General features: G+C 43.1%; 2 protein-coding genes across 4 annotated transcripts in view; one reads left to right on the top strand and one right to left on the bottom strand.

The window, feature by feature from the left end:
* The window catches only part of LOC106606226 (medium-chain acyl-CoA ligase ACSF2, mitochondrial), a 199,714-nt gene extending 191,794 nt beyond the window's left edge, over nucleotides 1-7,920 (top strand). For 2 of the 3 annotated variants that reach the window (XM_045719721.2, XM_045719720.1), the window contains 8 exons: nucleotides 1,197-1,288; nucleotides 5,087-5,163; nucleotides 5,254-5,361; nucleotides 5,556-5,707; nucleotides 5,876-6,017; nucleotides 6,142-6,252; nucleotides 6,641-6,709; nucleotides 6,818-7,003. In XM_045719721.2, the coding sequence (XP_045575677.1) occupies nucleotides 1,197-1,288; nucleotides 5,087-5,163; nucleotides 5,254-5,361; nucleotides 5,556-5,707; nucleotides 5,876-6,017; nucleotides 6,142-6,252; nucleotides 6,641-6,709; nucleotides 6,818-6,868 (802 nt within the window). In that variant the 3' untranslated portion in view covers nucleotides 6,869-7,003. Of the gene's footprint in view, nucleotides 1-1,196; nucleotides 1,289-5,086; nucleotides 5,164-5,253; nucleotides 5,362-5,555; nucleotides 5,708-5,875; nucleotides 6,018-6,141; nucleotides 6,253-6,640; nucleotides 6,710-6,817; nucleotides 7,004-7,394 lie in introns of those variants that run through there. The other variant, XR_006770123.2, reaches the window with a different exon arrangement.
* An 841-nt stretch (nucleotides 7,921-8,761) lies between these two features.
* LOC106606225 (medium-chain acyl-CoA ligase ACSF2, mitochondrial-like) lies at nucleotides 8,762-12,071 on the bottom strand. The gene is made up of 6 exons (XM_014202367.3): nucleotides 12,051-12,071; nucleotides 9,804-9,955; nucleotides 9,520-9,661; nucleotides 9,287-9,397; nucleotides 9,098-9,166; nucleotides 8,762-8,951 (listed from the first exon to the last, which is right to left on the bottom strand). The coding sequence occupies exons 1-6, from the start codon at nucleotides 12,069-12,071 to the stop codon at nucleotides 8,901-8,903; spliced, it is 546 nt and encodes a 181-aa protein (XP_014057842.2). The 3' UTR covers nucleotides 8,762-8,900.
* Nucleotides 12,072-13,007: the final 936 nt, after the last annotated feature.

Below are 13,007 nucleotides of genomic sequence, written 5' to 3'. Positions count from 1 at the left end.
TGAAAGGTAGGTCTTAAACCCTGAGACCAACCTGGAAGCCATCCAGAATGAAAGGTAGGTCTTAAACCCTGAGACCAACCTGGAAGCCATCCAGAATGAAAGGTAGGTCTTAAACCCTGAGACCAACCTGGAGACTATTCAGAATGAAAGGTAGGTCTTAAACCCTGAGACCAACCTGGAGGCTATTCAGAATGAAAGGTAGGTCTTAAACCCTGAGACCAACCTGGAGGCTATTCAGAATGAAAGGTAGGTCTTAAACCCTGAGACCAACCTGGAAGCCATCCAGAATGAAAGGTAGGTCTTAAACCCTGAGACCAACCTGGAAGCCATCCAGAATGAAAGGTAGGTCTTAAACCCTGAGACCAACCTGGAGGCTATTCAGAATGAAAGGTAGGTCTTAAACCCTGAGACCAACCTGGAAGCCATCCAGAATGAAAGGTAGGTCTTAAACCCTGAGACCAACCTGGAAGCCATCCAGAATGAAAGGTAGGTCTTAAACCCTGAGACCAACCTGGAGACTATTCAGAATGAAAGGTAGGTCTTAAACCCTGAGACCAACCTGGAAGCCATCCAGAATGAAAGGTAGGTCTTAAACCCTGAGACCAACCTGGAAGCCATCCAGAATGAAAGGTAGGTCTTAAACCCTGAGACCAACCTGGAGGCTATTCAGAATGAAAGGTAGGTCTTAAACCCTGAGACCAACCTGGAAGCCATCCAGAATGAAAGGTAGGTCTTAAACCCTGAGACCAACCTGGAAGCCATCCAGAATGAAAGGTAGGTCTTAAACCCTGAGACCAACCTGGAGGCTATTCAGAATGAAAGGTAGGTCTTAAACCCTGAGACCGACCTGGAAGCCATCCAGAATGAAAGGTAGGTCTTAAACCCTGAGACCAACCTGGAGACTATTCAGAATGAAAGGTAGGTCTTAAACCCTGAGACCAACCTGGAGGCTATTCAGAATGAAAGGTAGGTCTTAAACCCTGAGACCAACCTGGAAGCCATCCAGAATGAAAGGTGGGGGGTGTAAAAAAGTTTAGGAACCTCTTCCTTAAGTGACTTACATCCTGGAGACTTACAATAGAGATATTTCATGTCAGTCTGTTGTAATAAGAATAATAGAGATAGCTGCCACTGAGCACATTGAGAATGAACCTCTATAGTACACTAAATACCTCTTCATATGTTCTCTGTTTCAGGTGTAATTTCCTCTACGGCACTCCTACCATGTACATTGACATGCTTGGACAGCCTGACCTTCACAAGTATGACCTGTCATCAGTTGAATCTGGTGAGAGATTTGAAGTTTGTTTGTGTAGAATGTTGTTTGTTGTCTGGCTGAAAATAAATACAAATAAACTTAAATGTTGTGGTAAAGTTTAAGCTTAAAGGGGCAATCTGCTACATCCATATTTTGGACTTATATATTAAATTCATGTACCCATTGATTCTTGAAGAATATAACATACAAATGCCAGCTTAGTTCAGCTGTCGTACCCCACCATAACCAAAAATACAAGTCTGTTTTACTCAATGTTTGTAAACAATGTAAACGTTAGTCTGGAGCCCTGTTTTAACCATGTTTTGAGGCTCTTGACTAACATTTTCAGCTGGTGTCACTATCATTTTCAGTCGGTGTCACTGGTGCCGCTCTAATTTTCAGTCGTTGTCACTGGTGCCGCTCTCATTTTCAGTCGTTGTCACTGGTGCCGCTCTCATTTTCAGTCGTTGTCACTGGTGCCGCTAACATTTTCAGTTGGTGCCTGGTGCCACTATCATTTTCAGTTGGTGGCGCTGGTGGTGCTAACATTTTCAGTCGGTGTCTCTGGTAGAGGTCGACCGATTATTCGGAAGGTATTTTTGGACGCCGATTTGGCCGACGCTGATTTTGTACGTTTGCCCACTGACAAAGAAATTATCAGTCTATAATGTTAATGGTAGGTTTATTTGAACAGTGAGAGACAGAATAACAACAAAAAAATCCAGAAAAACGCATGTCAAAATTTTTATAAATAGATATACATTTTATTGAGGGAAATAAGTATTTGACCCCTCTGCAAAACATGACTTAGTACTTGGTGGCAAAACCCTTGTTGGCAATCACAGAGGTCAGACGTTTCTTGTAGTTGGCCACCAAGTTTGCACACATCTCAGGAGGGATTTTGTCCCACTCCTCTTTGCAGATCTTCTCCAAGTCATTAAGGTTTCGAGGCTGACGTTTGGCAACTCGAACCTTCAGCTCCCCCCTCCACAGATTTTCTATGGGATTAAGGTCTGGAGACTGGCTAGGCCACTCCAGGACTTTAATGTGCTTCTTCTTGAGCCACTCCTTTGTTGCCTTGGCCGTGTGTTTTGGGTCATTGTCATGCTGGAATACCCATCCACGACCCATTTTCAATGCCCTGGCTGAGGGAAGGAGGTTCTCACCCAAGATTTGACGGTACATGGCCCCGTCCATCGTCCCTTTGATGTGGTGAAGTTGTCCTGTCCCCTTAGCAGAAAAACACCCCCAAAGCATAATGTTTCCACCTACATGTTTGACGGTGGGGATGGTGTTCTTGGTGTCATAGGCAGCATTCCTCCACCTCAAAACACGGCGAGTTGAGTTGATGCCAAAGAGCTCCATTTTGGTCTCATCTGACCACAACATTTTCACCCAGTTGTCCTGTGAATCATTCAGATGTACATTGGCAAACTTCAGACGGGCATGTATATGTGCTTTCTTGAGCAGGGGGATCTTGCGGGCGCTGCAGGATTTCAGTCCTTCACGGCGTAGTGTGTTACCAATTGTTTTCTTGGTGACTATGGTCCCAGCTGCCTTGAGATTATTGACAAGATCCTCCTGTGTAGCTCTGGGCTGATTCCTCACCGTTCTCATGATCATTGCAACTCCACGAGGTGAGATCTTGCATGGAGCCCCAGGCCGAGGGAGATTGACAGTTATTTTGTGTTTCTTCCATTTGCGAACAATCGCGCCAACTGTTGTCACCTTCTCACCAAGCTGCTTGGCGATGGTCTTGTAGCCCATTCCAGCCTTGTGTAGGTCTACAATCTTGTCCCTGACATCCTTGGAGAGCTCTTTGGTCTTGGCCATGGTGGAGAGTTTGGAATCGATTGATTGATTGCTTCTGTGGACAGGTGTCTTTTATACAGGTAACAAACTGAGATTAGGAGCACTCCCTTTAAGAGTGTGCTCCTAATCTCAGCTCGTTACCTGTATAAAGACACCTGGGAGCCAGAAATCTTTCTGATTGAGAGGGGTCAAATACTTATTTCCCTCATTAAAATGAAAATCAATTTATAACATTTTTGACATGCATTTTTCTGGATTTTTGTTGTTGTTATTCTGTCACTGTTCAAATAAACCTACCATTAAAATTATAGATTGATAATTTCTTTGTCAGTGGGCAAACGTACAAAATCACCAGGGGATCAAATACTTTTTTCCCTTACTGTAAATTAAACACAGATGACCCTTGCTAATTAGGAAGCTCTCTGATATGTTGTGACTGATATGTTGTGATGGACTGTCATTATAAATGCTTCACAGGAACCTGGTCAAATTATGTTTGTAGTGTGGCTAGCCACTGAATGGCTCTGAATTCACTGTCAGTGTGCAGTCAAAGCTACTAACCACGTTTGGAGCTAACTAGTGTTCTCAAATCGTTTCCTTATGTCGACAGCAGATATGAGTTGTATTCATAATATGGCTAACTTACATATATTTAGAGAAAACAATTTATATTAAGTGGCTAGCTAACTAGCTAGCATTAGCAATGTTTGGTGGTCAATGAGACTGAGAGCTAACTAACCAGCTGAGCTAGCAAACAATGTAACAAAATAATAATTTTGAAAAAGGCTCTGCATTTCAGGAATCACAGTAGCAAGCATTGGAACGCTGCGATTGGTTGCCCAAAATTCTGGGGCGAGGCATAGTGAAGCGTCAATTAGCTTATTGTTGCTATATTTTTATTTTATTGTCAAACTAGGGCTCTGGAAATGTCAGATTTGTTTTTCTCAATAGAGATCCTCAGTAGAGAGGCCTACATGTTTATGTGCCAGCTAATAGGCTAATTCATTTGTGACTAATTCATCACTAAATGAAAACACATTAGCTAGATCGCTAACTGTGAATATTGCTGATGGTTAGCCGTGTAATTGATTAACCACAGTAAATGTAATGCCCTAAAAACATTCCAGTGGTGGTCTCCTAGGACTCAGCGCCAACGTGTACCTCACACGCTCTACATCGCAAAGACATAACAGAAATGTAGTTTTTTAAAACAGTGCCTGTCGCTCAATATTGAGAGTTGAGAAATAGTGATCATACCCCCAGAAAGCTGAGACCCTTCCCCTCTTCAACTAACAACATGTTTTCAAAACTGTTTTTCCTGCAACTGCATTTTGAATGAAAGCATTTTTCTCTCCCACTAAATAGATAATTGGAAGGAGAGGGCGTGGCTGGCTCATCACAGCAACTGGCCCCGGCGAAACGGGCACTGTCAGTTGCGGGCACTTTCAAGGCAGGAATCAATTCACTTTACTTTAGGCGTACTGCTTGACCAAATCATGATTTTAGCCGGCCAAAAAAAAAAGAAGTTTTGAGTGAGGTCACCAGCTAGAATTTGCAGCTGCCAGTTTTTCTACATTCACAGCCAAGTCAAAGGGTCGCGAAATGCGACTAAATGTTCTTGGTCTGATGCCCTCCTAAAACAATAGTTTGTATATAATGGATTGTCAGTCCTTGCATCCATAGCTCTTTCTATGAATTTGAGAGTGGTTACATGTCTCCGCCCCCATCCCTCAGCTTTTTACCAAAACAGTGGCGGGGTGTCAATTGTTTGATTTTCCAACTGCAGGTTGCCCCTTTAATAGTAATATACTGTATTAGTAATAGAGTAATAGTATTTGTGCCCAGGAAGGGTGGTGGTTGATTAATATGCTGTATAAAGCAGTAGTATAGTATTTGTGCCCAGGAAGGAATGGTGGTTGATTTAATATGCTGTATAAAGCAGTAATATAGTAGTATAGTAATAGTATTTGTGCCCAGGAAGGAATGGTGGTTGTGATTTCTGTTGTTGTGTTCCAGGGTTTATGAGTGGGTCTCTTTGTCCTCCTGAAGTCATGAGGAAACTCAAAACTGATATGAATGTCAATGATATGATAGTAAGTTCTTCCCATCTTTTTCTCTCTGTGTGTGTATAATATACTTTATAATCTGTATGGGATAACATAATGTTCCCTTGTTAACATCAGATAGGCTATGGGACCACAGAGAACAGCCCTGTAACATTCCTTGGTTTCCCGCGAGACAACGAGGAACTGAAGACAGAGACAGTGGGACGTATCCTGAACCACACTGAGGTATCAAACCTTAACTGACACCAGACGTGTACCTACTTTATGTGTGTGAGCGAGCAAGTTAGAGTAGAGAGACAGAGAAGAGATGGTCATGTGTCTAATGTCAGGGTCCTAATTCATCTACATGCTCTATGTGTAATGTTTCTATTCCTCCTTCTTTAAAACGCATATGAAACCATACCTGTTCTCTTGGCCAGGCGAAGGTGATGGATGTGTCCTCTGGAGAGGTGGTTCCTCTGGGGGATCCAGGAGAGCTGCTGATCAGAGCTTACTCTGTTATGCTGGAGTACTGGGACGACCCAGACAAGACCAGTGAGGCTATCACCAAAGACCGCTGGTACAGGACCGGGTAAGAGATGAGAGATTCAGAGACCCCAGACGGGGACCCCAGACCCCAGACAGGGACCCCAGACAGGGACCCCAGACGGGGACCCCAGACCCCAGACAGGGACCCCAGACAGGGATGACAACAGATTAAAAGTGAGACCGACCGTTAACTGTGAATGTCTCTCCACAGTGACATAGCCAGTCTGGACAGGTTTGGGTACTGCCGTATAGTGGGACGTATAAAGGACATGATCATTCGTGGAGGAGAGAACATCTACCCTGCTGAGATAGAGCAGTTCCTTCACACCCATCCCAAAGTACAGGAGGCCCAGGTGAGAACCACACCCATCCCAATGTACAGGAGGCCCAGGCTGAGAACCACACCCATCCCAACGTACAGGGAGGCCCAGGTGTTTATTTTCTCTCCCTGTCCTGTCCACCTCTCTTTCTCCCCAGGTGATAGGCGTGAGAGATGAGAGAATGGGGGAACAGGTGTGTGCCTGTATCAGACTGAAGGAGGGACAGGACTGTAGCAGAGAGGAGATCAGAGACTTCTGCAAGGGACAGGTGAGACAAAGGAACAGGTCACCTGGGAATTGAACACGGGCTCCTGCAAGACACAAAATGGTTATCCCACTGAGTTGAAGTCATTATAACCAGATGGTTATCCCACTGAGTTGAAGTCATAACTAGATGGTTATCCCACTGAGTTGAAGTCATTATAACCAGATGGTTATCCCACTGAGTTGAAGTCATTATAACTAGATGGTTATCCCACTGAGTTGAAGTCATTATAACTAGATGGTTATCCCACTGAGTTGCAGTCATTATAACCAGATGGTTATCCCACTGAGTTGAAGTCATTTTAACTAGTCTTTAGGTCAGTCCATCATTACCAAGCATCTGCAACATGTCTTATGTGAACGAGAAGAGTAACTGTTTATACTTGTTCCAGATTTCTCACTTCAAGATCCCCCACTATGTGGTGTTTGTGGACATCTTTCCACTGACTGCCTCTGGAAAGGTAGGATGGCTTTATGACAACATTAAACAAATCAGGTTATCCAGGTTAATGATATTAATACCAGCATAGACTACTGTAGTGATCACCTGTGTGCTTTTCCTTTCCTAGATCCAGAAGATCAAACTACGGGAGGAGATGGAGAAGAAGCTGGGTCTGTGATGGACAGAGGGTCCTAGACAGACTGTGTTGGTTCCAGTTGGAGAGAGTTTGGTTACAAAGGGTCTCTGTCTGTAACAGCAATATATTTTGCATTTCAATAAAACCAAGAGCAAAAATAAAGTCTAAGCTCTGTTATGTTACGGTTCATGAGTGATGTGCAACAGAAACTCTTTCAGTATTTATTTTTCAATATCTTTATTTCATTTTATCGAACAGACTGGACAACTAATTGTACATCATGATATGTGATCTTGGACTGATGTACAATAGTAAAACTCAGGTTCTTCATTTTAAACATGCCATAAAGACATCTGAAATAAATAGAACTGTAATAATGCCAAACGTTGGAATGTACAAATGTGTTGTTAGGCAGAATTACAATGCTTAGTTCCAAACCTGTATACATGGGGACATAGCAACAGGCTGACATAGAGCTCAGAGTGATGTGGTAAAGGTGGGTGACATCTGTGATGACCTTCCCACCGTCTGCCGTATTCTTTCTCTTTACTCTCGTTTTCCTTATTAGGATGCCGGTGGGCGGAGCCGGGAGGATCATCAGCGACATGGGACACACCTGGGCCCGGGTGTATCCCAGGATAAATACACCACTTCCCCATTCATGGAGGAGACTCCATACAGACACCTTTATAGATTTTGTTGTGGTATTTTTGTGGCCTTTTGGTTGTTTGATTTGGCACCTTTCAACACCCCGCATTATCACATTTATGCATGCAAATGTAACCGATGTGAAATGGCTAGCTAGTTAGCGGTGGTGCGCGCTAGTAGCGTTTCAATCGGTGACGTCACTTGCTCTGCGACCTTAAGTAGTTCTTCCCCTTGCGCTGCAAGTGCCGTGGTTTTTGTGGCGCGATGGTTAACGATGCTTCGTGGGATGTCAGTGGTTGATGTGTGCTGAGGGTCCCTGGTTCAAGCCCAGGTTGGGGCGAGGAGAGGGACGGAAGCTATACTGTTACACAAAACACTCACTTACACTGCTGATTACACACACCATTGTTAATTGTATTCAGTTTACTTTATTTAATAAATATATTTTGTTATTCCTTGTCTCCACGTTGTTTCCCTTTTGTTAAGGACTTCGAGCCGGTTCGTGACACATCATAGACCATGGGAGTAAGCAAGCACTCCAAATGATAGTTCTAGAATTCTGGAAGAGGTGGAATAGTATTAAGGCCAGTTTCCTGGACACAGATTAAGCCTAGGTCAAGCGATGAATGTCAGGATACCGTGGCTTTCTCCGCCAGAAGAACATTACAGATGGTGTATTATCCATGTGTGAGTTCAAATCAGAACATTGAAAAATGCAGGCAGTTTAAGATCCCGGCTAGCTTCTTTAACCTGATTCAGCCAAACATGGCTGAGACTGAAAAGTATAGGCATCTATTGATTATGTTGAATCGTGTGTTGGTGAAGGACTACAAGCAATGAACAGAAAACATTAGTGGTTCTAAAGAAGACATAGTCGGCCATTTTACATTAACTCAAATCATGATTGGCTTGATTTAGTTACCAATGTTAGATGTGGACAGTTCAGGGATATTTTATGTTCCCCTTTTGATAAGAAAGGACCAGCCTGTATAAAGACAAGTTAAAGGATTACGTTAATGGATGGATTACTCATTAATGGATTACATACATTGGAAATACAAGTAAGTACACCAACATGACCTTTCCATTCATAACATGTGGAGGGTCAATTGCCACAATAGATTCTCTATGGTAAACAAGGAAATACCTCATTTTATTTGTACAAAATGATTGTCAAATAGTTAAGTGTGCTTAGTCTGCTGAAATAGAAGTTTAATTTAATACAGAAGATAATACCCACCTGAGGACAAAATAGTAAAAAAAAAATGTTGGCAGCAACCAGGACTAAACGTTAGTGGTTGCAATTCAGATTCACTGTGCGGGTGATCTTTGTGCGTATTGATGGTTTAACAAGAGATCACCTCGTGTTGAAATGGTGCTCAATGTGGGTTGCTATTAGCCCAGTCTGTCTAGGTCCCTCTGTCCATCACAGGCCCAGCTTCTTCTCCATCTCCTCCCTCAGTTTGATCTTCTGGATCTAGGAAAAGAGAAACACACAGGTGATCACTACAGTAGTCTGTGCTGGTATGATTACTCTCATTATGAATTTCATGACACAGAACATTGGTCAACTGCTGATCTGAATGAAGAGAGAGAAAATACGCTGTCATGAAGCCATCCTACCTTTCCAGAGGCAGTCAGTGGATAGCTGTCCACAAACACCACATAGTGGGGGATCTTGAAGTGAGAAATCTGGAACAGTAGAAGCAGATCCATGCAGCTATAAACACAATATAACATAGTATATAACAGAAGTTCTAAGCCTGACAATGATCGATTCACAGGTCATGTCACTTCCTGTCTCTGTGTCACCTGTCCCTTGCAGAAGTCTCTGATCACCTCTCTGCTACAGTCCTGTCCCTCCTTCAGTCTGATACAGGCACACACCTGTTCCCCCATTCTCTCATCTCTCACGCCTATCACCTGGGGAGAAAGAGAGGTGGACAGGACAGGGAGAGAAAATAAACACCTGGGCCTCCTGTACGTTGGGATGGGTGTGGTTCTCACCTGGGCCTCCTGTACATTGGGATGGGTATGGTTCTCACCTGGGCCTCCTGTACTTTGGGATGGGTGTGAAGGAACTGCTCTATCTCAGCAGGGTAGATGTTCTCTCCTCCACGAATGATCATGTCCTTTATACGTCCCACTATACGGCAGTACCCAAACCTGTCCAGACTGGCTATGTCACTGTGGAGAGACAGTCACAGTTGACGCTCGCTCTTACTTTTCATCTGTTATTGTCTGGGTCTCTGTTTGTTTCTCTATGTGTCTTTATCTCTCTCTGGCTCGCTCCCTCCATCTCTTTCTCTCTATCCATCTCATCTCTTACCCGGTCCTGTACCAGCGGTCTTTGGTGATAGCCTCACTGCTCTTGTCTGGGTCGTCCCAGTACTCCAGCATAACAGAGTAAGCTCTGATCAGCAGCTCTCCTGGATCCCCCAGAGGAAACACCTCTCCAGAGGACACATCCACCACCTTCGCCTGGCCAAGAGAACACAAGGGTATGGTTTCATGTGTTTTGAATAAGAATTAATATAAATGTTATTCATATATTGTTAAATTAGGTCCCTAACATCAGACACAATACTATCGCTCTCTCTCTGGCTTTCTCCTCTCACTTGCCCTTTTCTCTCACAAACACACTCATACAGTATGTATATGGTGAAGGAATGAAGTCCCTAACCTCACAGACACATGGCAGTCTCTCTCTTGTCTTTGCTTTATTATTGATATGTTTGTTTATTTGTAATTTGGCTTATTTGACTATTGTTTTTTATTTTAACTTGGGTTAGTTTAGTTGATTGCCCAAAAAAAATTGTTTGAGGGATGTTTTGGTTGGCCCAATATTGTTGACGAGAGCATTGAGAGCCATGTGTTTTGGTTCAGTTAGCTTGGTAGCTAAGTTTGGTTAGCAATTCACTTGTTTTTTCTGGGTTTTTGTTCAAGTGGGAGTCCTCTCCTGTTCAGGCTTATCAGTGAGTGTCAGTAGGAGGCTCGTGGTGTTTTTGTTTTAGGTGGCAGTGAACGTGGATAGAGCTTCCTTTTTCCCCTACATCGGCTCGGGAGCACCTCCGTGGTTATGGGGGGGCCGCCAGTTCTGGTTGTCTTTTCCACTCCACTGGTTTTGTGTGCATAAAACCCCACCACATGTGACTGCACGAAGACCAGGGCCAGTTAGTTGTTTTTGGAGGATAGTGGGGTGTGGCTCCTGTTCTTGAACCCAGACTGACAGCAGGTGAGTTGTGTATTTTTTTGGGAGCATTTGTGATAGTTGTATTGGTTGAGGAAAATGTCTTAAATTCTGAGTAGTTTTGTTCAAGCTCCTTCAGAGGTAGCCTTAGAGTTGTGTACTAAGGAGCAGTTAATTAAAATTGCTGAACATTATCAGATTGAGATTGTTGATAAAAAAATTAAACTGTTAAAGCTAAATTAAAGCAGGGTCTTAAGGAAATAGGTGTTTTTCAGGGTCAGTCTGCTAGTAGTGAGGGTACAAGTTCAGTCTTTCATTAACTTTTGAGCAGCAGCGGGAGCTGTTGCAAATGCAGTTGGAGATTTAGCATTTCTCAATCGCTCTTAGACCAGAAGGACTAACACCGTTTGTTTCACAGAATCTTTGTTTGTTGTCTAAATTTGATGAGTCAGATCCGGACACATACTTTGCTTTATTTGAGCGTATTGCGGAAGCTAGAGCTTGGACAGATTTGGACATGACTATGTTGTTGCAATGGGTACTTACAGGTAAAGCACGTGAGGCTTTTGCAGCACTGTGTGTAGCTGACAGTAAAGTGTATGCTAAAGTTAAATCAGCAGTTCTGAAGGTTTACGAGCTTGTGCCAGAGGCATATCGTCAACGTTTTCGTTACAGGAAAAAGTTAGATTCACAAACCTATTCTGAGTTTGTTCGTGATTTGACTTCTGCATTTAATTGTTGGTGTACAGCTTCTGAAGTTAGTACTTTGAGGGTCTGTCTAATTTGAGTGTGTTAGAACAGTTCAAACATTCTGTGTCCAGGTTGCTACATACATGAATGAACGTAAAGTTACGTCTCCAAGTGATGCAGCAGTCCTTGCAGATGAGTACAGGCTAACACATAAAAGCCATTTTGAGTTAAACAGTGACATGTACCATAGAAATAACTTTACTTCTAGGAATAGTAGGTCACCTTTTTTTGGAGCTTCCTTCCAAAGGCCTCAGCAGAAGTTTGGGTCTGGAGGACTTAAAGCACCGGTTAATGCTAATACCTGTCGCTACTGTTTAGTTGAAGGACATTGGAAGAAAGATTGTCCTCTACTTAAATCAAAAAAGTCAGGTCAAGTTAAACCTGCTGTGATGGCAGCTCCTGTTTCAGCCTCTGACCACCAGGGTGAGTTTTTTTTCAGCCACTAGTTGAGTTTGATTCTCAGTCTTCCCACTGATTTTCCAGCCTTTATTTCAGATGGTGTAGTGTCCCTGGTAGATGGCAACCAAAATGTTTCGATCAAGATCTTAAGAGACACTGGAGCTTTAGATTATTTTATTCTGGAATCTGTTTTGCCCTTCTCTAAGGAGTCTGATACTGGCAGTTGTGTAATGGTACGTGGTATGGGTTTAGTTCCATTCTCTTCGCCTTTACATTAAGTTACCTTAAAATGTGGTCTGGTAGAGGGTGATGTAGATGTTGGGGTTAGACCCCAGTTGCCAGTTAAGGGAGTCCACATGATTTTGGGGAATGATTTGGCAGGTAGTAAGGTGTGGGCAGATGGAAAAGTAAACATCTTTACAGAAGCAACCTTCAGTGTCCCCAGCAAGGGTATCTCCAGATAGCAACTGTATCTCCTGAGGTATTTCCAGTTTGTGCTGTTACCCGCTCTGCTTCTCGTCATAAGGTTGAGAGTAAGCCAGAAAGTCTTGAGTTGCCAGTCAAACTCCAGACAGAACAGTTGACTAGATCTAGAGATTCATTGATAGCTGAGCAAAAGGCTGATACTACTTTGGATGATCTGTTTGAGAAAGTTGTTCCTGATTCAGTGGTGAGGAATAGTGGTCAGTGTTACTTTCTTCTTGATGGACTGTTGGTTAGGAAATGGGTTCCACACTATGATCAGGGTCTAGGAGAACCAGTCTTTCAAATAGTTGTACCTACTACTTTGCCAAATAAAGTGTTGCAAACTTCACATGGTGATGTGGCAGGTCATATGGGTGTTCATAAAACTTTTGATCGCATACTCCGTTATTTTTTCTGGCCACGTTTAAAGCGGGATGTAGTTCATTTTATTAAAACTTGTCAATTAAAACCTCTACAGTCCTGTTATGTTACCCCTCCTAAACATCTACAATCCTGTTATGTTACCCCTCCTAAACATCTACAATCCTGTTATGTTACCCCTCCTAAACCTCTACAGTCCTGTTATGTTACCCCTCCTAAACCTCTACAGTCCTGTAATGTTACCCCTCCTAAACCTCTACAGTCCTGTTATGTTACCCCTCCTAAACCTCTACAGTCCTGTTATGTTACCCCTCCTAAACCTCTACAGTCCTGTTCTGTTACCCCTCC

Source organism: Salmo salar, chromosome 06, assembly GCF_965601325.2.
Source record: "Salmo salar chromosome 06, fSalSal1, whole genome shotgun sequence".
Classification (NCBI taxonomy): domain Eukaryota; kingdom Metazoa; phylum Chordata; class Actinopteri; order Salmoniformes; family Salmonidae; genus Salmo; species Salmo salar.
Note: the sequence above shows the minus strand (reverse complement) of the source record. Positions and strands in the feature narration are given on the sequence as shown.